The 26,501-nt window shown below is 40.8% G+C and overlaps 2 protein-coding genes across 3 annotated transcripts; both read right to left on the reverse strand.

Annotated features, from left to right (window-relative positions):
- Positions 1-341: 341 nt before the first annotated feature.
- On the reverse strand, positions 342-5,511 carry LOC118117344. The gene is made up of 2 exons (XM_035169501.2): positions 5,083-5,511; positions 342-4,823 (listed from the first exon to the last, which is right to left on the reverse strand). The coding sequence occupies exons 1-2, from the start codon at positions 5,190-5,192 to the stop codon at positions 2,030-2,032; spliced, it is 2,904 nt and encodes a 967-aa protein (XP_035025392.2). The 5' UTR covers positions 5,193-5,511; the 3' UTR covers positions 342-2,029.
- Positions 5,512-5,642: 131 nt separating this feature from the next.
- xirp1 (xin actin binding repeat containing 1) lies at positions 5,643-17,131 on the reverse strand. 2 transcript variants are annotated; one of them, XM_047341910.1, is made up of 5 exons: positions 16,953-17,131; positions 14,234-14,382; positions 13,952-13,993; positions 8,403-12,869; positions 7,833-7,969 (listed from the first exon to the last, which is right to left on the reverse strand). In XM_047341910.1, the coding sequence occupies exons 4-5, from the start codon at positions 12,867-12,869 to the stop codon at positions 7,967-7,969; spliced, it is 4,470 nt and encodes a 1,489-aa protein (XP_047197866.1). In that variant the 5' UTR covers positions 13,952-13,993; positions 14,234-14,382; positions 16,953-17,131; the 3' UTR covers positions 7,833-7,966. The 2 variants fall into 2 exon arrangements, with proteins under 2 accessions (XP_035025391.2, XP_047197866.1); XM_035169500.2 differs by lacking the exon at positions 16,953-17,131 and having other exon boundaries at positions 5,643-12,869; positions 14,234-14,377.
- Between the last annotated feature and the right edge of the window lie 9,370 nt (positions 17,132-26,501).

Below are 26,501 nucleotides of genomic sequence, written 5' to 3' on the forward strand. Positions count from 1 at the left end.
TTGCTGCTGAAATCTTCACACACGTGCATATTTTTGTTGTTGAAAACCTCAAAAACACAGGTGAATACGTCTGGGTTAAAATTTCACCATCTACATTATGTTTAAAGATTACATTCTGGACTCCAGTCCAACCTCATGCCTTGATTACTGCAACAGAATGTTATCTGGTCTTAATCAGAAAACCCTGAAACAATTGCAATCTGTATCAAAGTCAAGAGCTATAGGATTTTAACTAGAACTATGCGATATGATCAGCTAACTTTGTAAGTTTCAAACTGCACACAAACCATTATGCAAAGATCAAACATACAACAATGAACAAAACACGTAGGCAGGAGAGGGACTTCAAAGGTGTAATTTTATCATAGATTATTTAATCATTATATTCATTCAAAGCAAATAATTTTCATATCAGCATATTCATTTTCCACGATGTATACAGAGCAGGCATTAGGCACAGAGCCACAGCATATCTAAAGCTGTAAACAATAACAATTTACATTCAATTTACTGTATGTGTGTGTTCTTTCTTTTGACCTCTTGTGTGTGAATGTGAGATCTCTTTGATTCAGTTGATCTTTGTATTAAGGGCACTGCTCTTAGCTCACTACGTTCATACCTCTCCAACAGAAATAAATCTGTAACTCTCAATAACTCTACTTAATAGATAGCTCAGCTGCAATGTGTCCCTCAGGGATCCATTCTTGGTCCTCTTTCATATTTATTCATGCTGCCTCTTAGCCAGGTTAACACTCAGTAACACATGTACATATGAATCTCCAAAGACTTTATTCAATTTAATAATGATAAGTCTGAGGTCATTCTGTTTGGTTCCCCAAATGCCATCAGACGTGCTGGTGCTAATCGTGGTGGTCTGTAAAATGATAAGAAGACTGATAGGAATTTAGGGGTAATATTTGATACTAACATCTGTTTTAATCATCAAATCAAAAATTATGTTCAGTCATGTGTCTTCGAGCTCAAGGCCATTTCTAAAATGTGGTAATTTTCTGTCAACTCCTGAATAACAGCAAGTTGTTAATTTTATTTTTGACTTGATTTTCATTGCATTATACTTTGGTATCAAGGTTGCTGATTGTAATAGTGGTAGTAGAAGTAGTATATTTGACAAATTATCTGATTACACTTAGTTATTACTCTTGACTCTCATCATTTATCACCTATGTATTCATGAGAAATAATATGTGCAGTTGCTTTTTTACACATTCATGTAAAATTCATTTTCGCAGCAGTAACATTGAGAAATATTTACCACATCATGTTAAAGTTACAAACTGTTTGAGTAAAATTACATTAATACCTCTATTAAACCAGTAAGTAGGTATAGGAATGTTTTTTAAACCCTGGTGAACCCTCTAAAAAAGGCGATTGACTCATTTCCCATTTCCAGTATTGGACTTTTCCTTTTTTTTTCTGGTGTGTCATGTTAAATATCACAAACATGCCAAAAACTGAGGCGCTCTCTCACCCTGCTGTCTTCCCAAATTAGCCTAATCACCAGGGTGTCATGTTTCTATCACAGCCGATTGGAGCTGACACAGGAGTGAATGCTGATTATATCCATTTCAAATGTAGACAAAAGCCTACGGAGCCCCTGGATTCCCAAAAGTTTATACTTTTTTATTTTGTACGCACAAGTTATTATCTTGCACGCACACAAGATAAATAAGTTGTTAATATCTGTTTAGTAAAGACATGTCTTTACTAAACAGATATGGCCGATGCTTTGAAGACATCACTGAGTTGCGTTTATATCTTATCTTGTTCGCACAAGATAAATATCTTGTGCTCACAAGAAAAAGTATATCAACTTACAGGTCTTCAGGGGCTCCGTAAAAGCCAGATGCTACTTGGTGACCAGTCGAAAAGGGCCTCGAAAACAATATTAGCTGTTATTGTAACATCATTTTCTTGTACTCAAGATGTGCTTTTTGAAACAATGTTAACATGATTTCTTTAATTCTCGAGACATTTAAAGTACTTTTTTTTATGATACCAAGAAAGTCTATCACCCAAGCAGATCATCCATCCAGCTGCTGTCTGTGACCGTGTTTCCTGCTGCTTTCTCAGTATTTTTGCTTTCTGACACCAACAGACTGTCCATAAAAAAAGCTGCATCACTTGCCTCAGAAACTGGCAGCAGCCCTGGTCCTGATGCAAAGATGTCATCACCAAATAGATCAACCTGAGCTGAAGGAGCGCCAGTGGAAAACACATCTGAACCAAGTATATCATGCAATGAATCAGAGGTGGCTGAACTGCTCTGTAGCGCTGCAAACACATCTGTACGGTTTGAGGTGTCACTCACTCCAAAGATATCATCGGACAAGGTGGATGTTTGGGTTATGGAAGCATTAGCAGGCGGCTGATTGAACAGAACATCATTAAGGCTGAATATGTCAAGATCAGTTCCCTGCTCCATTGTCTGGTTGTTTGTGAAGAAAGAATCTGAAGTTTGAGACTCATCTTGGTTTAGAGGTGCTGCGCTGGGGACAATCGGCTGATCTGCCGAGGTGAGAATCTCTTCATTCTCAGTTGATAATGGCTGCGAGTCAAGCAGGGTCGGACTTTCAGAAGAAGCACCTGTTGACAAAGGTGTGTCGCTCACAGAAGATGAGAACACATCACCAAGAGCATTCCCTAAACACCCCGGATATTCAGATGAGACAAAAAGTTGGGAGGAATCTCGAGGAGGTTCCTGGTTGTTACCAGAAAATGCTCCACACTCAGGTTTTCTTGCTTCATCGTCTGGTGTATCAAACAAGTCATTTGGACTTTGAACGCAGCCGTCAGTGTTTGTCTGAGTTACCACTGGGGGGACAGGGACAGGAGTGACACTGTCTCCAAAGATATCATGATCAAACATGTCACTCAAAACTTCTTCACCACTTTTCTCTGCTGTTATCTGACTGAGTGACTCCTCACATGATTGGTCGACTGACTGGACTCCTGCAGGATGATCTCCAGACTCAGTTATTCCTGGTTCAGTAACCTGCAGACCTTTAGTCTCACTTCTCTGTAAATCAGACTCTTGATTATTTGAAGCTGTATGATGATCACCTGTTTCCCCTGTTGATGTTGTGTGCTGGTTGGATGGCTCTGTAGATTTGTTTCTATCATCATCCTTGTCACTATCTAGTGTGTTCGGCTCAGCAGCATTTGATTTCAGATCCTCTTGTATCAAAGGTGGGACTTGCAAGTCATTTTCCTTCTGCATTTCTTCTATGATGACTTCCTTTACCTCCTCTGTCTTTTTGTTGTCATCATGTGTTTTGTCTTGCCTTTCACCTGCTGCAGCGGATTTTGTGATATCCTCAGGCTTCTCTGAGGATGACTGAAACAGTCTACCAAAAACTCCACCGCTCGGTTTGGTGTCTGGTCTCTTGGCATCTTTCTGTTCAACTTTGTTTGCAACACTCCCACCTGACGTAAAGAGCTTAGACAAAGGACTCTTTCCTTTGGACCAGGAGCCCAGTTTTCCCTTTGTCTTATCAGCAGGTTTTGCAGAACCCTTCAGAGAATCTGTTCTGGCAACAGGCTTCTTCTGAATATCGTAATTTTCTTGATCATTGGCTGAGTCACTCTTTTCATATGGATTTTCAATCGCCTCGTCTTTGTTTTTCTCTCCTGCAGAGCTGTACACAGTATTTGCTTCCTGTGATTCCCACGGATTAACTGAGCCCATTGGACTAACATCCAGTTGATCAGATGACTTTTGATGTGTCATAACATCTTGGATTGATTTAAAATCTTTCATATGACTTTCATGCAATTCGTTCTTGTTCCCATTTGGTATTGTAATATTATCTTGGGAACTCACTTGAATGCTCTCCACTTTAACATGAGGCTCCTGGTTCGATGTTCTGCTTGTTTCTTCGTGATATTTATCATCAGGGATTTCAAGGTTCGCCTCACATTTTTGATTCAAGTCATATGTCAAACGATCAAAGTTGTTTTTGTCGTCTTTATTATCCTGGGATATATTTTCTTGATTTTGCTCACGCTGATCTGAGACCTCCTCCTGGTGAGCCACTTCAACATGAGGAGAAAATCGTACAAACTTCCTGCTCTTGTCCAGCCTCTTAACTGTTGGATTATGGTTTGTTCTTGAGGTGGGTGCCGTGTTTGTCTGCTGTGCTTTCCAATTTGATACAGTAAAGCCCTTTACTATGGAGGGTGAAGAAAAGCTGGGCGCTGTTGGAGAGATGCTGTCCTGCTGGATGCTTCCAGCTCTGGTTGGCTCACTACAGGGGTTTGGTTTCTTTAAAGGTAATTCAGCTGAGTTAACTCCTGCCTTCTTTGATTGTTGCTCGACCCTCTTGTCTTTCATTTCTCCTCGTTGGTTGATCTTTGATTGGTTCTTCTCACTTTTAACATTCTCTGTAAAGCTCATACCACAAGTAGCTGCTGTACTAATGTCATGTATCTTATTCCTCAAAGTTGGTGTATGTGTTCTCTGTAAAGTATTCATGTCTGTATTCTTCTTCTCAGGTGGCCAGCTCATTTTGAGTTTGCCCTTAACATCAGCACCACTGTTAAACCCCGGCTCTCTCACAGATGACTTTGGAACAAACGCACCGGCCGAGAAATCCCTGGAGCCATCAGGAGTGTTTGAGTTGGGTTTTGTAGTTTTGGGAGTGGGCAAGTTGTCGGGCTCATCTATTCCTTTATTTTTCTGAATCCAGCGGTCTTTATGTTGTTTGTGACCAAATCCCTCATCATAATTTCCCTTTCTTTTAAAAAGCTGTTGAAAGTCAGTAATGCAGTAGAACTCGCCATAAAGAGATGAATAGTTGTGGATGCTGAAATAGAACAAAGCAATTGTGATATCAAACTAAATTTTTAATGAGATGGTGTTGATTTTTTTCATATGATTTGTTAACCACAGTAGATCAGATTCGTAAGTGTATTAATTTACAAAATCATCAATTACAATGTACCTCATATACGTTATAATTGCCAATATAATATATAAACTTTACTTGTGTTTAAAACTAGTGTGCTGATTAGGATGAGTATAGTGGATTTGAGTCATTTCATCATACTGTAAATAAACCTCACCTGAGTTTCTTCTGACAGTGTTTACAGCAAAAACACATGTTGTGCAGGATAAGTTTATTGGCCACCATTTTTTCCATTGGATAGACGGGTGTCAAACAGGCAGAGCACATTTCCTTGGCAGGTGACTGGAACTATGATATTGAAAACAAAGTCATGATTGTCATTACAAGAGCTTTCTGCCATGTTGTCATTTCTCCAGTTGTCACATTGGAATGATTTGTTATGATTTATTTTCCAAGAATAGATACTTGTGCAAGCTATTCACAATATTTATACATTTAAATATATAAATATAATAATATAAATTTACGTCAATCAAGAGAGAAGACTTTGGAACTGACCGTCTACTGAACGTGCGAAAATGACATTTATAGTGATGACACTGATATGTTAATTTAGATTCAAGACTTGATGCAAATTCATAATGCAAAAGAGTGATCATAGAAACACACAATGACAGCTTTGTCATCTGACTGAAGATATTTCTGTCCACATTTTGAGAATATTTCTTCAGACAACTTAAAGGAAAGGTTCAAAATTTTGGAAATAAATAACATCAGTCTATATTTTTTTAGTTTTTATTTCTCAATTTACACAACAGAACATACAATATTAACTTTATGCTAAGCTTTAATAAAAAGAACTTGGTTACAGTATAAAATCTATTGGACATGTTTTTTTTCAATAAAAAGTAAACATTTCGTGTTATTTTAGATCAACATTATGACTAACAAAAAAATTGTATTATCATAATGTGATGAACACACAACTGCATTCCTAAAAAAAAAAGGACTGGGAAATACACTGTCTGATAAGTGGCTAATTTAGTGCTTTTCTTTTGGTTGGCTGAATGTGACGAACACTGTCCCCTCCTCCTTGGGGTTGCTCAACACTTTGTCTTCAAAAGGGCGACCAGATCTTCGCATTAATGGGGATGTCATGACTTCATATCTGGTTGGACTCCCAACTACTTCAAACAGAGCAGATGATTTAGCCTCAGCTTGTTTGGTGACAAATGTGGAAGTTGTAGAGGAAACAAACACGTTGCCAAATCCATCCGTCTCTTCGTATGTTTCACTGACTGTCTTTGTGCCGACTACTCCTGCAGGTTGCTCTGGAACAGTTTTCACCTCAAGCACACTGACTTTGCGTTGTGCGGGACTGGGACTGTTTTTTGAGCATTCAGCAGCAGATTCCTGAGAACTTCCATCTGTTTTTGGTTTAAACGTTGAAACGGGCAGCTTTGGTTGTTCGGCAGGCTTTCTGGCAGCTGAGTGAATGGAGATGAATGAAGGGGAGGACTGGGAAGAGGACTGTCTGATGAGTGGCTTATTGTGCACTTGTCTGGGCACTTGTTGATTGGAAGGATTTGAATCCGAAACCATTTGCAGATTCACGTCAGCTGTCTCTTTGGTTAGACCTGATTTGGCCTTGCTTGACACAATACTTATTTTTCTGATGTTGTTGGCAGGTTGAAGGTTTTGCTCTGAGTTGAGAGATTCGTCAAATAGTCCTGACAATCCTGCGATGTCAGCCTCAGACTTCAGATTGGAGACAGAGTACAAAGCTTTTTTTATTGTCTCTTCAATCTCAATAAGTTTTGCTAAAGTCTCTTGCTTCAGATTTATTATTTCTTTACTTGCCTTTTCCAGGTCTTCAAACGCAGTCTCGACTGAGGAGATGCTTTCCAAATCATCTTCCTGCGTTTCTACTTCAACTTTCTTTTGCTGTGTTTTCCTTTGCTTTGCATTTGTGCTCGGTGTATCCATCCAATCAGGGACATTCTTGTACAATGTCTTCAAGGATCTATTGTCAACACTGCTGGTGTCTTCCTCTATCTCTTCAACCTGCGACAGGATTTCTTTGAGTTCCTCTCGTTTTCTCAAATTTTCAAAGATTTCCATGGCTGCCGTCACATTTCCTTTCATGATCTCCTCCTTGTGGACAGAAAGCCTCTGTCGCCGCTGGTCCTCTGTCTCTTTCACTTTCTTTTCTCTAAGAACAACTTTATCCTCAAGCTTGTGATGCTTTTCATTGAGGTCAGTATGCTGTGAATGACATGTGTCAACCAGACTCTTGGTCTCCGACGTTGGCACCTCAGTCTTGCTGCGTTGTTTTTTTGGATGTTCGGGATTTGATTTGTGTTGGTGAGTTGTGATTTTGTTGATATAGTTACTGTCACTATCATTTGTTACTTTTACCCTTTTGGATAACTGTGGGACTCGTCTGTCCAGAGCCTCACGCTCCTTTTGTTCAAAGTTCTGCAGCGCAGTGTGCAAGCTCACGTTCATTTCATGTTTACCTTCTTCTGCATAATTCTTCATACACATCTGAATCTCCTCAGCTGCATTAATTTTCTGTATTACATTTCTCTCCATTTCCACAGTGCTGTGTTTTACTTGGCAGTCTGATTTTTCCTCGGTATGTGGTGTTGTTATTTTTTTCTTCTTGGATTCCTTAGTCTTTGAGTCCATTGATTGACGTTCATTTGCTTGATTTGAATCTTTCACCATCACACATTTTTGGTGGTGTGTTTCCTTTAAGGTTTCCATGTTGATTTTGTTTTCTTGTAGTTTATCTGTAAAGGGCTTAGGAAACTGGTTGCTTTGGTTTGGAGGAATCATTGCACATTTTCCATTGTCTTTGATCAGGCAATCCAATTCGTGAGCAGAGGGAAGTGGAATATTTGGTTCCTCCACGGTCACTGATTTCATCCATAGAGGCTTGGGTGGTAAGGATGGCTTCTGCTCCGGTGGTTTCTCACTAATCTTTTGAGGGAGTGGTGGTGGAGTTACACTCTCAGATCTGGGTGATTTTGAGCTTCCATTTGCAACAGGGCTGGGTGTTGGGTTCTGTGTTGAAATGGATGGTTGTCCTTCACAGGTTACTGAAATTGAAGGAGACAGTTTTGTGTCAGATTGAGGCATAGACACCACAACACACTGCTCTTGAACAGTCTTGCTCCTCCCTGAACAAGCCCTACCTGAGTTCCTGTATATCATTGCAGCCTTATAGTCTCCCTTGGATACATTTACACTAGATTTCTCAAGAGACTGCAGAGCCAATTGAACATTTCCTCTTACAATATCTTCTTTATCTAGGAGCTTCTGCTCTGTCACTGCAGTCTGCAGCGACCTAATGGCTGCCTTCACATCTCCTCTGATTACTTCCTCTCTCTCTTCTTCTGTTGTTTGGCCATTGCATTCATAACTTACAAAAGGTGTCAGTGAGTCTGATGCACAATTACTGACTATAACTGCTCTTTGTTGACATGCCTCAAAGGGAATATGGCTTTCTTGATCTTTCACTGCATCACTGACCTTTGGATAAGTCCTGATTTGCTGACATCTGGTGGAGGATGAACTCGTGGATTGCTTCACTACTGATGAGCTCTCCTCTTGTGCGGAGACATTCAGGTTGTAAATATTTCCAGGAACAATGACTTCACGCTCCACATGCATGCTTTGCTGCTTCGCCATTTCAAGGGACCTTTTAGCCGCTTTCACATCTCCGGATATAATGATCTCTTTTTGTGATGTGCTTCCTTCTATTTCAGGACCTGCGGCTGACAAATCCATGTCATAGATAGTTCCAGGTTTAATGATCTCCCGCTCCACACTCATGCTCTGTTGCTTTGCACGTTCTAATGACTGCATTGTTGCCTTAACGTCCCCAGCAACTACTTCCTCTTTTTCTACCATGACAAGTTGCTTTACTGCAAGTTGTTGCTTTGCTGATGAGATATCTCCAGGAATTATTTCTTCCTTTGGAACACAGTTTTCAACACTGACAGTAGCCTCTGATGAAAACACTTTTTTGGCATTCTCTACATCTCCTGGCAAAACATCGGAAATGGTTCGCTCCACTTGATCTTTCTGCTGGCAGAGACTCCTCTTTGCTTCTTTCACATCCCCCTGAACTATTTCTATCTGTTCTTTAGCAAGAAGGCTACAATCAACTTCATCTCCAGACAACTCAGTATGAAGACTTTTCAGGTAGTGCAGATCTCCTTTCTCAATGCAGCTTTTGTACAAGTTCACGTTTCCCTTTTCAGTTTCATCCACTCTGCACGACACTGCAGTCCTCTGACTACTGGCAGTAGACAACAGATTTCCAATTGTAGACTTCACATCTCCTTTCTCTGTGGCGTGAGTCTTGGCTTTGGTTTCATCATTGCAGATGAGTGAATAAACGGTCATCTCTGCTTGTCCTCCTGCAGTCTCTTGCATTATGATTCCTTTTTTCAAAGCCTTATCTTGAACAAGCACTTCCTCAATCATCTGGACAATATTTTGTATCCGTTGATCCCTCTCAAGGTTGATTGTTGTGGCTGACTGGTAGACCGGAAGTTCTATTACAGTGGTGTTCACTTTCCCCTTCTCCACCTCTCTAAGAAGAGTAACTTGGGGCTTGAGAGTCGGTTTAAGTAGCAGTTGGAACATGATGTTCCTGATGTTCCCCCTGATAACCTCTTCCTTCTGGATTTGCACACCTTCATTACTTTCAACCAGATATTTAGCCATGTTAACATTTCTACTCTCATTTGCTTCTATTATGATGCCACTTGAGTGAACAAAGGACATTTGGTAGAGATATGATAGGTCGTCAGAAACACTGTTGGCAGTGATTTTGTCCAATGGAGTTGTCTCAAAGAGCCAGGTTGTGCACTCCACATCAGCTTTTGGTATCTCCTCCTCGACACCTTGCTCTGAGGTATCCTCTGGCTCCTTGATTTTGTCTAGTGGCTGGGATTCAAACAGCCAAGTGCAGCGCTTCACATCTCCTTTCTGGCTGTCTTCTCTGTGGACTGTTTTTACTGGACCTTGCTCCTGATGTTCACCTTTCAGACTGTCAATCGATTGGTTCTCGAAGAGCCAGGTGGAGGTCCTGACATCACCGTGTTGGACATCAGTGACACTAACCATTCGCACAAACTTGTTGGATGACTGTTCAGATTCAAATAACTCTTTATTGAGCCGCACGTTACTGCTTCCAAAGTCTTCAGTGACCCTGACAGAAGACTCCTCGTGGCTGGTGAGAGAGTCCAAAGGTTGCGTCTCAAACTTCCATCTGGCTGATTTGACATCGCCTTTCTTGACATCTTCTTGGGTGACCGCTCGGATGACAAAAACTTCATCCTCTGCCTTGATAGCATCAAGTGGTTTTGTTTCAAACATCCACCTCGCTCCTCTTACGTCAGCACTCATCACCTCCTCTTTTTTCACAGTTGTAACCTCATGGAACAGTCCCTCTTTGTCTCTGATGGCATAAAGCGGCAGGGACTCAAACATCATGGTGCTTGATTTCACATCCACATTGCTCACAGGCTCCTCTACAGGGCCCAATTTCTGCTCAAGGGGTTCGTTGTGGATTTTGTCCAGTGAGGAGGTTTCAAATATAAACTTTTTGTTCTGGACATCCCCACTCACAGCATCACTCACGCTCTGAATGTTTGCATCAACGTTTTCGTTATTAATGAGGTTCATGGGACAGTTCTCAAACATCCAAGTTAACTTATGTGCCGAACCTCTTTCAATTGGTTCACCTTGGTTCTGTTCATCACACGTTGTCTCCATTTCTAATCCTATTTCATCAAGTGACTGGGATTCAAAAAGTTCTTTGACTCGTGAGACATCTCCTGACTGGAAGTCGACGTGGCTGACACATCTCATGTCTTTGTCTGAATTTGCATCCTGTCTAATTCTGTCCAAGGTTTCTGTTTCAAAAAGATATTTGACTGTTTTAACACCAACCTCTGATTTAACAGAGTCCTGCACAGTGCTGCAGAGATTCAAATTGTACTCCTCCCCATCTTTAATGGTGTCAAGAGGTTGTGATTCAAAAAGCCAAGTAATGGACTTGACATTGGTGTTGTCAGTGGCTTCTTTATCTTTGACATTATCTGATTTGTTAGACACAATGCCCGTTGACTGTGTTTCAAATAACCATTTACAATTCTTGACATCACCTTTATGAGGCTCCTCTTCAACAGAGACATTTTGCTCTGTCTGGTTGAACTTAGAATGGATCCCATCTATTGTCTGCGTTTCAAAAAGCCACTTTGCCATCTTGACATCTCCCTTCGTATCCTCTTGTCTCGTGATGCCTTTGATAACCTCGACATTTCCTTTTCCTTCTGCAAGCTCGTCCAAAGGCTTGGTCTCAAACATCCACTTGTAGTTTTTGACCTTGCCTCTGATTAATTCTTCTCGGCTGACTGTTGTGACCTTGTGGAGGTTTCCAGAGCTGTCCTTTATTGCGTATAAATGAGGTGTCTCAAACATTGCTCCGTTACCTTTCATGTTTCCTGCTGTAGTGGCATTTTCCTTCTCAATAATCTCTTCATCAGAATGAGCAATTTTGCTCAAAGGAATTGTTTCAAAAAGATGTTTGAATCCCTTGACGTCCCCCTTTTCAATCTCTTGTTTTTCGAATGAGGTGTTCTTCTCAGTACTGCAGCTCTCAAACATCCTCTTTCTACCTTTTACTTCTCCTTGTTCATCAGCTGAAAGGGTAATTTTCTTCAGACGTCCAACTTCATAGGTATCACTAAGAGTCTCCATGGGTTGAGTTTCAAACAACCACAGAGAAGTTTTGATGTCCCCTCCAATTATTTCTTCCTTTTCCAAAGATTTTTCTGCTGAATCTCCTCTCAGTGACGCCAAAGGCTGTGTCTCAAAATACGTCCTCTTGTTGACAACATCTGCCTCTCCACTGCATTCATCCACTGTTCCTTCAAACTTGTCCACGCCTACAACCTCTTGTATTGTGCCAAATGGCTGAGTTTCAAACATCCACCTCTTTTGGTCAACTCCACCTCTGTGCCCCTCTTCCAGTGATATCCCTCGAATGATTTTCACTCCATCAGTTCCCTTATTAATCAGGTCCAAAGGCTGGGTTTCAAAAAGCCAACGGGTAGTGCTGATGTTGTTGCTGTTGATCTCTTCCCTGCAGATGGATTTAATTTCATGCATATTGCCACTGTTGTCTCTGATGGCACAGCAAGGTTCTGTCTGGAACAGTTTCACAGTCTTCTGGACGTCTCCTTTCTGCTCCTGGAGCTCAGATTTCAGTTTCAGGAAGCTATAATCTTCTATGGAGTTGCAGCGTCCCAAGTCACTCAGTGATTTTGACTCAAAAAGCAGCCGAGTCCCGGTTACGTCTCCTGGCTGGATGGGTTCTTTCAGCACTGCCTCCACCAGCTCACCTTCTTCTCTTTTTGATTTATTTAGAGAATCTAAGGGCTGGGTCTCAAACAGCCATGTTGATGTTCTCACATCACCTCTGACAGAGGTCTGTCTTTTAGCAGACATTTGTTGGGTGCTGTCAATCTGCTCAAACATAGAAGATGTGCCTCTGACATCTCCACCTTTTAACTCCTCATCATCCAACATCTTCTTGGTTGAATGAGGGTCCCCGATGTTGGCCAGATTCCAGTTCTCAAAAATCCACTTCATGGACTGCACTTCACACTGATAAGCTGCATCTGCTGCATCAGTGTTTTCTGACTGCACTGCCTCCATTATCTCATCATCCACTACATCATCGAGACTTGCCCGTAGGTCAGGGTGGATGTGTTTAAAGAGTCTCTTCAGTTCACTCTTCTGCCGTTGGTGGTAGAACGTGGAGAAGGTTTCTTTAGGTGGAAGGATAGGGAGGCTACCACATGTAGGAGGCCCTTCATAGTCCAGGGGTCTAGGTGGTACAGGAGGAGGTGGAGGGATAGGGAGGTCATCTTCATCATGAGAAGATTGTGAAACTGTGACTTTCCTGGCTGCGTCAGCCATCTTAAAGTGGAAAACAGATGGGAGTGATATTGTTAGGATTTAGTTTTCATAAACAGTATTAGTGATGTTACATGCAAATAATAGAATGGCATGCATTTGACAAGTAAAGCAATACTTTACCTTTCTCTGTGCTGACTTGCTGTTTTTCACTGCAAACCATCCTGTCACCACCATGCCATCATGTCACACCAGGATTAACGAAACACTTCATAGCTGTTAGTAGGCACACATTACCCGGACACATGCACTATAGCGTAAGTGTGTTAAGTTACTCTAATAACTTTTATCTCATCTTCTTTTTTTATCCACAGAAACACATGGATATACAAGTCTTGTAGTAGTTAAATTTGTAATTGTTTGGCAGGTTAATTTTGGCTCTGATTTCCAGGATTATAAATCCAAAATGAAACAAGAATTCTGAGGGTAAAGTGTTGACACATTTAGTCATTTGTTTAAACTTGCATATTGTTGGCCACTTGGGGGCAGCAAACACGACACTGAGATTTTATCACATTATTAATAAATTAGCAAACTGTTGCCTAACAGACCCAGTAGATCCAGAGAAACATAAACATTATTTTTTACTTTTATTAGAATACTCTCCTCTGATTTGTTCTGTAACCGTTGATCCATAACAATGTAGCATACATCACTATCCTAATACCCTTCCTTACAGACTGTGCATAATATTTGAAATATAAGGAAATTATTTGTCAGGCAGTCATTCTAATCTTCAGTTATTGCCGATTGAAACTTACATTTTCAGGTTTTAAAAAAATGATCTGCCCAGTGTGCTTTGATTAATCACTGAGAACACTGTTGTTTGTTTATTAAGAGGTTAATGTGAGATAAGTCACAGTTAATTTTAATGTGGTAAAAGAATATTGTGTAGACTAGATGGTAAATCTTTCTGTTTAATTTGATCAAAATGTATATTTTTGTCATTGCTTTGTTGATTCTTAATCACAAGGTCAAATGTTAAGTGTCTTTGATCATGCAAGCAAAGTAAAATAGTGAACTACCACAGCACACATTATTTAACAGCAACCACACTTTTTTAAGGGATGAAAATGAGACAGTACCTTAATGCTTTTCGACCTTGTTGCTGGAGCACTAATAAATTCCTGTTGAACAAAAGAAACATACAGTTAATAAGTAGTTATCTTCATTAAATAATATAAAGGTACTAATACTTTTCTATATCAGCACAGTTCTGCACATGTGCTATACATTTAAAGTATGCAGTAGATTAAGTGTAAAATGTTGAGTGGCTCCCATATTGTGACAGAGCATAGTGGCCATTCCCTGCTGACGCCCTTGACCTCGGTGTGTGGAAAGGAATGAGAGGAATGTTAGGAACTCACTGGCTGCGTTGAGCCTCCTGTGGAGTCGATGGCTGCTCTTGACAGATAAAGAGCGGATCTCTCTCTCACTGAGGAGGAAGTAGATATCTTGTCTCTGGCTGGTCTTGTCGGGGAGACCCCTGTTGTCGGCGGCAGACGGGTTTTATCACCTGTAATAGAAAAGACAAAGTAAATCCAACAAAAGTAATCTACTTAGTGATGCAACAGTTACTTACGGCTGGACAATATGGCCAAAAAAGGGCAAAAGTGTTCAGATCATTTGTTATTGATAATCATCACGATAACTGTCACATTATTACTTCTGTTAAGTTTAAAGACTGATTTTGGCCCATGAGTGAAGGTTGTAGATTTAAACTCCTTTTATGAGCAGAGAATGACAAACACTTGATAAACGGCAAAATATTTTACAAATCTGAGGACGATTAATTATGTGTTATACCTCCTCACTGTGCTTACACAATACATAAGCAATACATGAGTATATATTGGACTTTTGTTATATTGCTATTGATGAATATTATATTGTCATAGTTAATGATATTGCTTTATTACCCATCCCCACAATAAGTGTAATAAAAAAAAAATTGAATCACTTTTGCTTATGTATAGATTCATTACGCTTGTAAAAGCAGGACACATGCTGCATCCCAAAATAATCAAAGCAGAGTGTCTAGTGCCGGCAACAAGTTTATTGATAACACTGTGTGTGTGTGTGTGTGTGTGTGTGTGTGTGTGTGTGTGTGTGTGTGTGTGTGTGTGTGTGTGTGTGTGTGTGTGTGTGTGTGTGTGTGTGTGTGTGTGTGTGTGCCTGTGCCTGTGCCTGTGCCTGTGTGTGCCTGTGCCTGTGTGTGGGTGTGGGTGTATTTATAGTGATGCTCATAGTGTGTGTATTTATAGCGACATTTGAAGCTTTCTTATCACTGTTAACTTGTGGAAACAATTTCCTCTGCCGCAAGGCCGACAGTATGGCATCCTCACAGTGGCTTTGAGTAGGTCGGAGCACATTATAAATGGTTATAAATGGTTTGTATTTATATAGCACTTTATAGTCTTGAAGACCACTCAAAGCGCTTCTGATTTATTGTGATAAAGAAAAACCAATGTAGCAAACAAGTCAGTTTATGAAGGCTTTGATCCTGGAGGCTGACAAGACAAATAGACCCCCACAGCCTGCCTGCTGCCTGGGACCGCATCAGACCGCATGCCATGGACCGACCATGATGCCCAAGAAGACAGTGGGAAAAAAAACAGCAACTGCTAGCTCAGCTGGAGTGAAACAGATTGTTTGCACATTGTTTATGTGAGCTCCCTGCCTTCAAACCGTCAACCCCTGACCAAAGGAATGTGACTGCCTGACCCCATGAAAAACATGGAAACTATCTCAGCTTTAACCTGCTGCTGAATGTTGCTACTATAACACTGTCAGCAACTAAAAGCAAATGTCCCAAAAGCTGCTGAAACCATTTGGAATCTAATTGGTCAAGAAGGTAGCAGCAATGACACATGCAGAAGCTATTTGAACAACAGCACAGTGAACAATATGGCGAGAGCACAACAGCTCAGTATGTTGCACAGGCCACCCAGCTGTAACTAATGTCCAGATTTGAGCACACCTCTCCTTTTCACACACTAAGCCCTCATGGGACAAAAGGATGGACCAGCTAGCCGGCGCCTCTCACGAGTGCGGACTTAAAGCATTTTGTATAGATGGGCGAGCAGACAGAATGAGGCCCCGCACGTACGTCCTCGCCCACTAAACCGAGGGGTCAACTTCATCACTTGTCATCCATTCATCATATCATCAGTATCAACAGCTGACACTGATTCATAAGAAGTGAATCAGAGACATTTCCTGTTTCTTTTTTAACATCTCTTTGAGCTGGGTTAATTCTCATGAATGAAGAGGAGCTATTAGCAGCACAGTAATGTGAGGGCGTTTTGGGCTGAGCTGGCAGCTGTACAAATGATGGTGAAATGCAGTTGGTATTTGTTCTTCATCGCCACCACCTTCGCCGCCATCAGCTGTTGCAGATTGTTGCCACATTCACAGACTGTAATGAAAACCTGCACGCCAAAAGGTGGCTCATGCTGGAGGGTCTGAGACCCCCCAAACAGCACGCACCAGCAGACTATCAAACCCTTTTTTATATTTCCTTTTTTTAATAACCGCTTATTGGTCAGTGATTTACAATCAGACTTGTCTGATAATAGAAACAAGGGAAAAAACAACTATGCCAGCAATATAGTCACAACAGTCCAATTTTAGACCCTTTCAGAGGTGAAAAGAATTAGATGATACATCCATTCGTCAATCAACACAGATATCAAAGGCAACTGCTTTTATCATTCAGAATTTCAGAGTCAATTATTCCAGTGTCGTAACTGTCGGGATACGCTCCTTCTCTTTGTCATGTATCGTTATCACGTACAGATTGTTCACCTATTATTTTTACAATATACTTTGACATTTTATAGACCAAACGACTAATCAATAATCAAAGTAATCATTAGTTGCAAACTTAAATTGTTCCTTCTCAGTTTTTATCCTTGTAATTCATTTTTGTAATTTTATTTTAGTATAGTATAATAAAAGTAAAGAGAGTGTCGTGGACACTCTGCTTCACTACAGAATCAAACCATATTGGATGAACCACATGACTGAGAAACAAAACAATGTAATATAGTAGCCTTACTCTATTTCCATAAAGGTAATACTCACTGAAATACAATCCAGCGTCGCTCTCACTCCCGTCCCTGTGTATCTCCACTGTGTTGTGGATAAGTGACTCTCAAGGCCTCTGCGATGTGCGATACAGCCTGTCTCCTCTCTGCCCGTCACTTCTCTGTGACTGAACTCTTTCTAGTCCTGTGGCTTCAGTGACAGCTGATTTTTATCAGAGCCCACTGCCTCAGTGGAAGACTTTGGCTATTTTTGGGAGGGTGGGCTGGCGGCTGAGTCAATCACCACTGTTAGTCACTGAGAGACTGGGGCACCCCTCCACCTCCCATTCCCACAGATACATTGTCACGCACTATAACGGGCACTGGGTGGACTGACAATATGTGTGTCAGTGGGTGCTCCGAGGACAAAAAATAAAATGTGAACAGGCAAACACTAAAGGTCCTAATTTGGAAAGATCAGTGGAATAAATCTGGTTTAGGGACTGTTTTTTAACACTGTCATATTTTAATCTGTATTTTGTAAAGTACAAAATCAGTCAGTAATGAGTATCAGTAATCCAGTCAGTAATCTATTACACTCACATTCCTGCCTGTGTCTCAAAGGGTCAAAACATCAATAGTCTGCAGTGATATCAGTTCCAGGACGCAGTGGCACGGCTCAGGGGGCCAAGGTCTGCGTCATGGTCAGAACCGTCAGCGAGAGCCTCACTCCTATCTTAAGCATGTGTGCGCCAAACACATAGTTATGTATTTACACTCTGACATCCTTGTCTTTATTTAGCTTATTGAGGATGCATCTCAGGGCCGAAGAACACTCTGTCCGGATCTACAAGGTGACACTTCAAATACCATTTGTCTCTTTGGGAACTTAAAACAGATTCATGTGATATAGTGCATTTGTAGGGGTGCTCGAACACAGTTTTTTGACATATGCTGATGAATCTGTCATATCTCAGCCTATCTGTGTAACTCCTCAATAGTCTACCAGAAACAAAAAACTGGCAGGAATACAAACATTAAATGGCTGGAATGGCTTGATTTCACAAGTTTTCAATAGTGATTATGAAATATGGCCCCAAAATACAACAGTGACCTCACGTCTGTGACGGAGCCCTGGCACTGATCCCACCTGCCACATCTCAGTGACTGTTAACATGAAATACGGCACCGCTGCTCACCGTGTGAGTATCTCCACATTTTGCTGTTAGACTCTTGAGGTCCATTCCCGACCTTTCCCCTTTCCGCCTGGGTTGTTCCCTGTGGATCAACAATATATATTAATCACATATATTTTAGTTTTTCTTCAGTTTTAAGTGGGCATAGCCCCATAAACTGTGTTCCCCTGCCTCTGGTCTCTATGCTAAGCTAGGCTAACCACCTGCTGGCTCTAGGTATTAAGAGTTGATATAAGAATGGAATGAATCATCCAACTCCTAAAAATAGAACTATTCCTTTAAAAACATGTTGTGCTAGCTTGGTTTCAGATTTCAGAAAACATTTTTCTTTTTTCAGGAGCTGAAGGTATTAGTGTTTCATGACTAACTTCAAATTAATTTTAGAGCACCAAATCACAGTATACATTATTTCAAGGTCCTTTAAAAAGTAAAGTGAAGACCTTATTATAGAGAAACCCAACAGTTCCCACCACGAGCAAACGTGGCGACTGTGGAGAGAAAAAACTGTGTTAACTGGAAGTGTTAAATAAAGTGTTGGGGCCCTGAGCTGTCTGGTGCTGGAATTGGAAAGTTTTTGGCATGGATCTTCATCAGAACACTGATCACTAAATTATTGCAAACATCTGGTTGAGTAATGTTATGCGATCACATTATCTGTAAGTCATTTGTCTTTCTGTGGATCATTGAGTTGCTGTGACACTAAAGCACCAAGAACCACTGAGGACCATCAGTTCAGTTAAACACTGCATATAAAGCCCACATTACGTTCTCTCATGCATGAAGCAGTGGCCATAACTTCCACACCTGAATAGTGGCATCCTTTCCCGGGCTGTTATGGCCTCTCTGGTCCTGCAGAGGGCAGTCTCCCCTTGTTTTACTGCCAGCAGCAGACTTGGTGTCCAGCCTGGTGCTGCTGTGGAAGTTCTGCTGCAGCGAGGCCTTGGACTCAAACAGGGCACACAGAGCTCTGGTGCCTGAGGACTCCTTCTGAGGGAGGCAGTCCATGGAGCGACTCCTGGACCGATTGGAGCTTCTTCCTGATCCCCAGAGGGCCATGTTCTCCCTGCTCTCTGTCCTCCCCCGCTGACTGTCCACACTGCTTTCTGTCACCTGGAAGGCAGCAGCTGAGTTTTGTGTGTGTTTTTTGACTGGGTTGTAATTTTAGTGGTTGTCATATTATTACTAATGATAAAAAAAGAAATAAAGATATGCATTACCTGAAGTTTATGATCCGCTTTTTCAAGATTCCGTAGGTCACTACAGCTTTGGTATCTGTTTAAACAAATTTATTGGCAAATTTATTTACGATGCTCCTTGTGGTTTGAACTCAATGATCAGCTGGGAATTTGTAATAGGTAAAAATGAATTAAACTGTTTTCTGTGCCCTTATAAACAAAGGCAGTAATTCTTAACTTTCATTCCTCATTCCAGAAGAGGACAATACAGAGAAGCTGGAGGCAGCATGAGGCAGGACAACCTGAAGCACACTCAGTCAACTCAGCTTCTAAAGGTAAGTAACACTGAACATGTATTGTTTCAAACTCACTGTTGCACCAGCTGCGACACAGACTTCCTGTTCCAGTGGCTTGAAGCTGGCCTGACCCATGACGCCTCCTGAACCCCAGACAGACACCTCAGGGACTGGGTCCTCCTCAGCCCAAAAGTCTCCATAGTTGGTCCCTAATAGACAGATCAATGAGAGATCAATCACTCTATCGTAAACATGTTTGAGTTCACTAAGCCTACAACAGCATATTGTTATATTCAGAGCAGGAATAAAATAAATCCATAAAATCTTTATTCATTTATCTTTCTGAGAATTCCAGCACTCAGCTGAGCTTTAACTCAATTTCATTATGCAATAGATTGACACACTGACAGTCATAAGACTCTGTTAATGTTTATGAGGATCTGCACTCAGACAGCAAATGCTAAATGACACCTCAGTCTGACTCTGCTCTATTGTATGATAAATATATGATTATATTTTTAAAAGAAATATATATATATATACCCTGTCCTCTAAATAGAAAATATCTAACTTTAAACAGAGAAACTTATATTCTAACTTATATTTCACACATTTCTGCAGGTGAAGAAAACCACAAGTTACAAAGCAGAACACAGTTACAATATTATCATTTTAAATAGGTTGATGCTGTTCTGTTTGCAAAATTAAGAATAATATTCAACCATACCTGAAGAGAAGCAGAAGAAGTCACCTGTGCATATCGGTCTGTCTGGCAGTCTTGTGAGTTTAAGAGCATCTCTCACAAGACACAGCAGTTTGTGGCGAGCAAAGTCCTTCACAACTTGTGATTCAAGCCTTCCGGATATGAAGAATTGCTGCAATAACTTTACCTTATACATTTCTCTGACACACCAATAAAAGTCACAGTGACACAAGATTAGTTTATTATGCAAAGCACATCACAAACTAAATACATGGAATATGTTGTTTTCTGTCCAATGCTGGTGATGACAGTATGGGGCATGAAAAAATGCAGACAAACCAGAGAGCAGAGCTGGTGTGTACAATGACAGCTGGTTCAGTCAGATGTCAGTTTTGACATGCCTGGCATAGCCCCTCTGTTACTGTATCTCATGAGCAGCAGCATTTCATCTCCACCTCACATGCTTACTATGAGTGACCTTACTGCTGGAGCAGGAGTCACATTCATTCACTCATTCACTTCACGTGCCAGTATTTCTTGATGTGCGTAGACGATAGTGTGTTAAGCTGCTGGTGCTATTCTGCCGGCACAGGTCTCAAAGTACAGGAAAAAGATGATCACAGCCAGAGCTCAAACTGTCAAGTTACAATTCTGGCTTAATTGTGGCACAAGACGTTCAAAAGGGAACTTTATATTTTACTAAACTAGGTACACAGGAAACATGAGGTAGCCAATAACTTTAAAGATTCACTAGTGTGCTGTTTATTTAATCTGAAATATGACAGATAAAGTTCCTTTAATCCAGAATTAAGTAAATGTTTGTTTGGTTATTTTGATATACAGTTACAAAATGCAAATAAAAAATACTCATGGCCTGTTCATTGCATCCCCAAATCCTGTTGTGTAAGTTTTTATTGTATTGTATATGGTCATGTTAAGCAGCTCTATGCTGATTTCAGTTTTAGCCTAACCTTTCTAAGCTTTTTAAAGAACACTATTTGCTTGAAAAAGTTATTTTCAAAATATATTTATGATGTCTGGCTTTGCGCAAAGCCATATGGCCAATAGTAAACAAGGAATAACTTAAACTGAATCAGGAATTGTGTATGGATGTTGGACATATAACTGGCCCCTATCTGTAAGTTGTGGCCCCTTTATGGCGCCTGATTTAGAAAAATCCTAGATCCGCCACTGTGTAGACGAAGTGTGAGTATTGGGCTTAAGGTCATCAGGTACAGAGGAAGACGAGTTTCTTCTTGTGAGCTAGATGTGTATAAGCTACTGTTTGCTAACAAGTTATTATATGCTGATCATACAAAGGACATGGAAGGTGCTATCAGGCATCAGTTTATATAAGCTGTATTCTGACTTAGCTGCCACTTTCATGTTTTGTATTCTTAAAGGCCCTTTTAAAATTCTTACAAATTTAGACATTTTCATCAGTCCACTGATAACATTTATTTTATTTTATGTTATTGTTTTTTATATTAAAATTAACCATGCCATCATCGAGCATGGTTAATGACCTCATGTAAAAAAAAAAAAATACATCTATTTCCGTGTCAATGTTGTTTTAGAACCAGGAGATGGCACCAGAGCAACACACCTCCTGTCATCTACAAAAATGTGGTTAAAGTGGTCATAGCTGCTGGTTTGCTGACAGAACCTTTGTTGTTGCACTGACCACCGAGGTGAGCACACATGCACACATGGCAGCTGTTTGCAGCACTAAAGGATTATTGGATTGCATTTGTTCAAAACACATCTAATGCAACTTTAGAGTATCATAGTACACATTAGTGCTGTCAGACTCAGATATCAGTGATAGCAGAATATTGCAGCTGAGTTGTGTCTCAGTTGTGTTATCAGCCATTAATGCATGTGCTTTGCCAGCTGCGGTGGAAAAGAGGCAATCAGAGAGGGATTGAGTGTGTCGTGGGAGGGGTGGGGGGTGGGGGGGGGAGTCAGACAGTCTCACCCACACTGCTTTACAGAACAGTCAGTACTGGCCTGAACAGCTGAGAACAGAGCAGGTCTCCTTCCTCCTCCTGCTGCTGCTGCGTGCTCCTGCGAAAGCCTCACATGGAGTCACATGTGACAGCCAAACACCAACAGCAGAATACACTGTGCTGGAGCTCAGAGAGCACAGGAGCTCCCACTGCAGGGCTGACAGCCACACACAATCTGAGGCACAAGGAAAACAGGAACACACAATGTGTGTGCACACTTATACAACTTTGTTTGTCTGTTATTGTGAATGTGTAGTAAAGCAGCTACAACAGAGACATAAAGAGATGTACTCTGATACGTATATACAGATGATATATATATGGCTGAGCAGTGCAACATTGTACCATATGTTCCTTCAGGGAAAATGCATTTTGCATCCACATAGCGACACACAGGCTAGTTTGTTAGTGTGTAAGAAAGGTCACCACAGCTCCCTGGCTAATGTTGACAAGAGACTCATTGTTGAAGGGGGAATGTCAAAGCCAATCACACAGCTGCTTTGCTGTTACAGCTTGCACTGCTCACATGCAGAGACAGATAAGATCACTTCTGTTCAAAACTGTACTTGTGTAACCTACTTTGCACTCTCAGCTGCCGCTTGTCTTGCTTTTGCTAAAATACTGTAACAGTGATCACACATGGAGGATGTTTGAAGAGGCTAAAATGGGTAAAAAATGCCCCTTAATTAAGAAAATATGTAAATTAAATCATATTAGTTTTAAAATGCTATATCTAGAGTACATAGCCATATTGTGAGTGTAGCAGCTTTGAGCCCTTCTGTTCCTATAGCAATGACGAGGCTGAGAAGCGAAGGCATGTGAATTATACATTGAGGTTCATCTCAGTACATGCTCTGTGTATGCAGGTTACTCTGCGTTATATTACAGATCACTTACAGATACATTTTTCAGTCTACATGTTGCACAGAGGGCAGCTTCTTGGACTCCAGGTTGTTGAAGCCCCACAGAGATGTGATATCACCCCTGGAGAAGGGCCAGCATTAGGCAGCCGTACCATCGGCACAAGGCCAGGGCTTACCATTAGGGTGTCACAGGAAGTTCTCCGGTGTCACCCCCCCCTGAAATGATACCACAGCACAGACAAAAGGATGACCGTTCATGCATCACGTAAGGTGTCACTGTTGTGACATTTTCTTTATCTGATGGCATTTCCTCAGCAGAGAAAGTGAGGATGGTCTCTTTAATAGATGTTAGGCACAAAGTTAAGTTTAAAGCCCCTAATTCTAGTTTCTATTCAAGATTTGAACCACTCACAGGAGGATTCTACACGAACACAATGTTTTCTGCCAATGCGAGAGCAGTTTTCACAACATAACCATGTGCCTGGATTTACTTGCATTCTTCTCACTGGTTTGGGTTAGGGTTAAGTCAAGCAACATTTGATTCAAAATGTGATACCTGCTGTGAGGTAGGGCTGTAGAGATTATATGTGAGGAGGACAAATTCTCCATGTAATAAAATAAAGAAAGATCTTTCCAAGAACCCCTCTATCTTCCCCTGAACTCATGTGCCTCTTATGTGTGGCCCTCCTGTCTCCTGCTAAGTGAGGCATGTCAGTTGCTGTGAACACGTTTCTGAGGGCATGGTAAGAATGGAGCCCATTCATTGGTGCACTGATTGTGAAAGTGTATATTATATTATGCTATGTTTCTTCTATTTCAAAAAGATCTGTAAATAGACCAAACATGGACAACTAGTAGCTACACATCAGGCTTATTATCTGACATGAGGTGTTAGATGTTAGGGGTTTACAGGTGGGGAGTTGAGGTTTAACCCAATTGTCTGTTGTTATCTTGGCAGAAAAAAAGCAGTTAACATATTCTCTCCCTGAAACATGGCCACAACCAGAGCTCAATCTGTCCCCGATCACTTTCCTGCTTGAAGCCATCCACCATGTTTCCACACGGAAAGAATTAATTATATTATATATTATATTATATTAATGTTGTATAAAATACTTATTTAAAAAGGCTACATGTTCATTGACAGTGAAGCAACCGTGATTCGTAGTCAAAGCATCATTACATAAGCATTTGGTAGCTAACTGCCCCAAGCTCCCCCTGGCTACTGAAGTGATTTGCTGATTAATTCACCGTTACACATGACCTTACAGTTATTAACAGTTATTAAATATACCAACTTCCAAAGGATGGACCACAGTAAACTATGACTAGTCAGCAACATTTCAGCAAAAATGTCTTTCCCTTTAGGGACAAATAAGGCAGTTTATAGCATAATCAGATGTGACAATAATGATTTATGGAAGTACTGTTGTTTAGTTTTTCCAACGTTTATATGTGTTTGGAACTACTCTATTTTGGCTGTCCCAAAATGAAGTTTGATGTTATAATGAATTGCTTAAGATTTCATGGGCTTAAACCGGGAAAGTCTGCACATTTAAACGTTTTTAAAACTAGAAACATGACATAACTGCTTCAGACATATAAATGCACAAAGTAAAAAGATAAGTGAACCTGAATTCACATAAAGGATAATGCATAGAGCCAACACCTGTGACGTAAAAACTGTTAATAGCAGTTTTACTGCTGGTGATGATGATGATGATGATGATGATGATGATGATGATGATGATGATGATGATGATGATGATGATGATGATGATGATGATGAATACAAAAATACAGCTCCACTGCCTCCCTCTCAAGCCTCTAAAATAGAAACAGCTGGGCGATATTTGCCCCTGTGGCCATGGTGATGACTGTCAAGATATGACATCAGAGGCTATGTACAAAAAAAAAGGAGCAAGCGTGTGCACATGTGACATTTCCAAGAGAAGTTGTGGAGTAAGAGAGAGAGAGAGAGAGAGAGAGAGAGAGAGAGAGAGAGAGAGAGAGAGAGAGAGAGAGAGAGAGAGAGAGAGGGGGATGAGAGATAGATATCTGTCTATCTGTCTGTCTGTCTGTCTGTCTGTCTGTCTGTCTGTCTGTCTGTCTGTCTTTCTATCCATCCATCCATCCATCCATGCAGATATGGATATTACATAATCAAATGAATGTACATATATTATATATTGCATATAATATTCTATATTTTATCTATGATATACTGTATATAATAGTTATTCTATATACATTTATTCTAAATATACGACTGAAATTATGTTGAGTGTATTGATTGGTAATAATTTTAACCTCTTTTACTTTTTTTAAATGTTTCTACATTGTGTGCAGTTTTACTTCAATTGAGTACTTCTATCATGACTACTGTATATTTGTCTGTCATGTTTGATACTGTAGTCAAGGAAGTATGAATCAGGAAAACAAGATTATCTCCAGGCAGCACGTGGGTCCAGTTGGCACCTGACATTATTACCTGACTGGAAAGCAACAACGCACACACTCCGACACTACCTGATACTTCCTGCTGTGCCCAGGAAAACTGAGAGTGGTCATTAAAACGAGGCTTAAATCCCTGAGATAGAATCCATGGGAAGGAAGGAGAATCTGGGGCACAGTTTCACACGCCTGAAGCTTTGTCAAACTCCGTCAGTATATTGCTGTATGTGGGCCATTGCTGGCACAGCTTGACTTAGGAAACGGGGCCACGAGAGCCAGTGGCAGAAACCTGAGAGGCTGCCAGAATGTAGGTTAACCATAAGTTCAGTCAGACAACTCACGTTCAAATGTTTATTGCAACAGTAGAACAGGTTAGTGTTTGGCGTCTAGGCTCCGACTTAATCATTCCCCCAGATATGATTACATAGATATGATGGGAGTGATGAGCAAATACTTATAACCCCCCCAGCAATACTGACACAGCAGTAGGGCAACCAAAGGGGGTGATGTGAAATTTTTCTCTGCTTAAATAGACCGCCTAATAATGTGGGTGTGTATTATGGATGATTATGGAGAGTGAGGTATGTCACATGATGTATGTCACATGATTGGAGCAGCGCAGCTCGAGTTGGCTGCCTGAAGTAGCTCGCAGGCGTCGCTCCACTTGTGTAACACAGACTCTGGACCGAAATCAGAGTAATATTTTACTCTCACTGTTGTGTGATGGTACGAGCAGTGAAGAGGCGGGATCATCAGGCAGTGAATAATAAGTAATAAACCTGTTCTGTGGCGCATTATGTCACTTCTTCATTCTTATGACATGTGAATGGTATGATAAAGACCTCAGGTTAGTAAAGTGGGTCATGCAGACTTCGATAAAGTGATTAAAGATATAATCCATCTGTATTTAC

Source organism: Hippoglossus stenolepis, chromosome 11, assembly GCF_022539355.2.
Source record: "Hippoglossus stenolepis isolate QCI-W04-F060 chromosome 11, HSTE1.2, whole genome shotgun sequence".
Lineage (NCBI taxonomy): Eukaryota > Metazoa > Chordata > Actinopteri > Pleuronectiformes > Pleuronectidae > Hippoglossus > Hippoglossus stenolepis.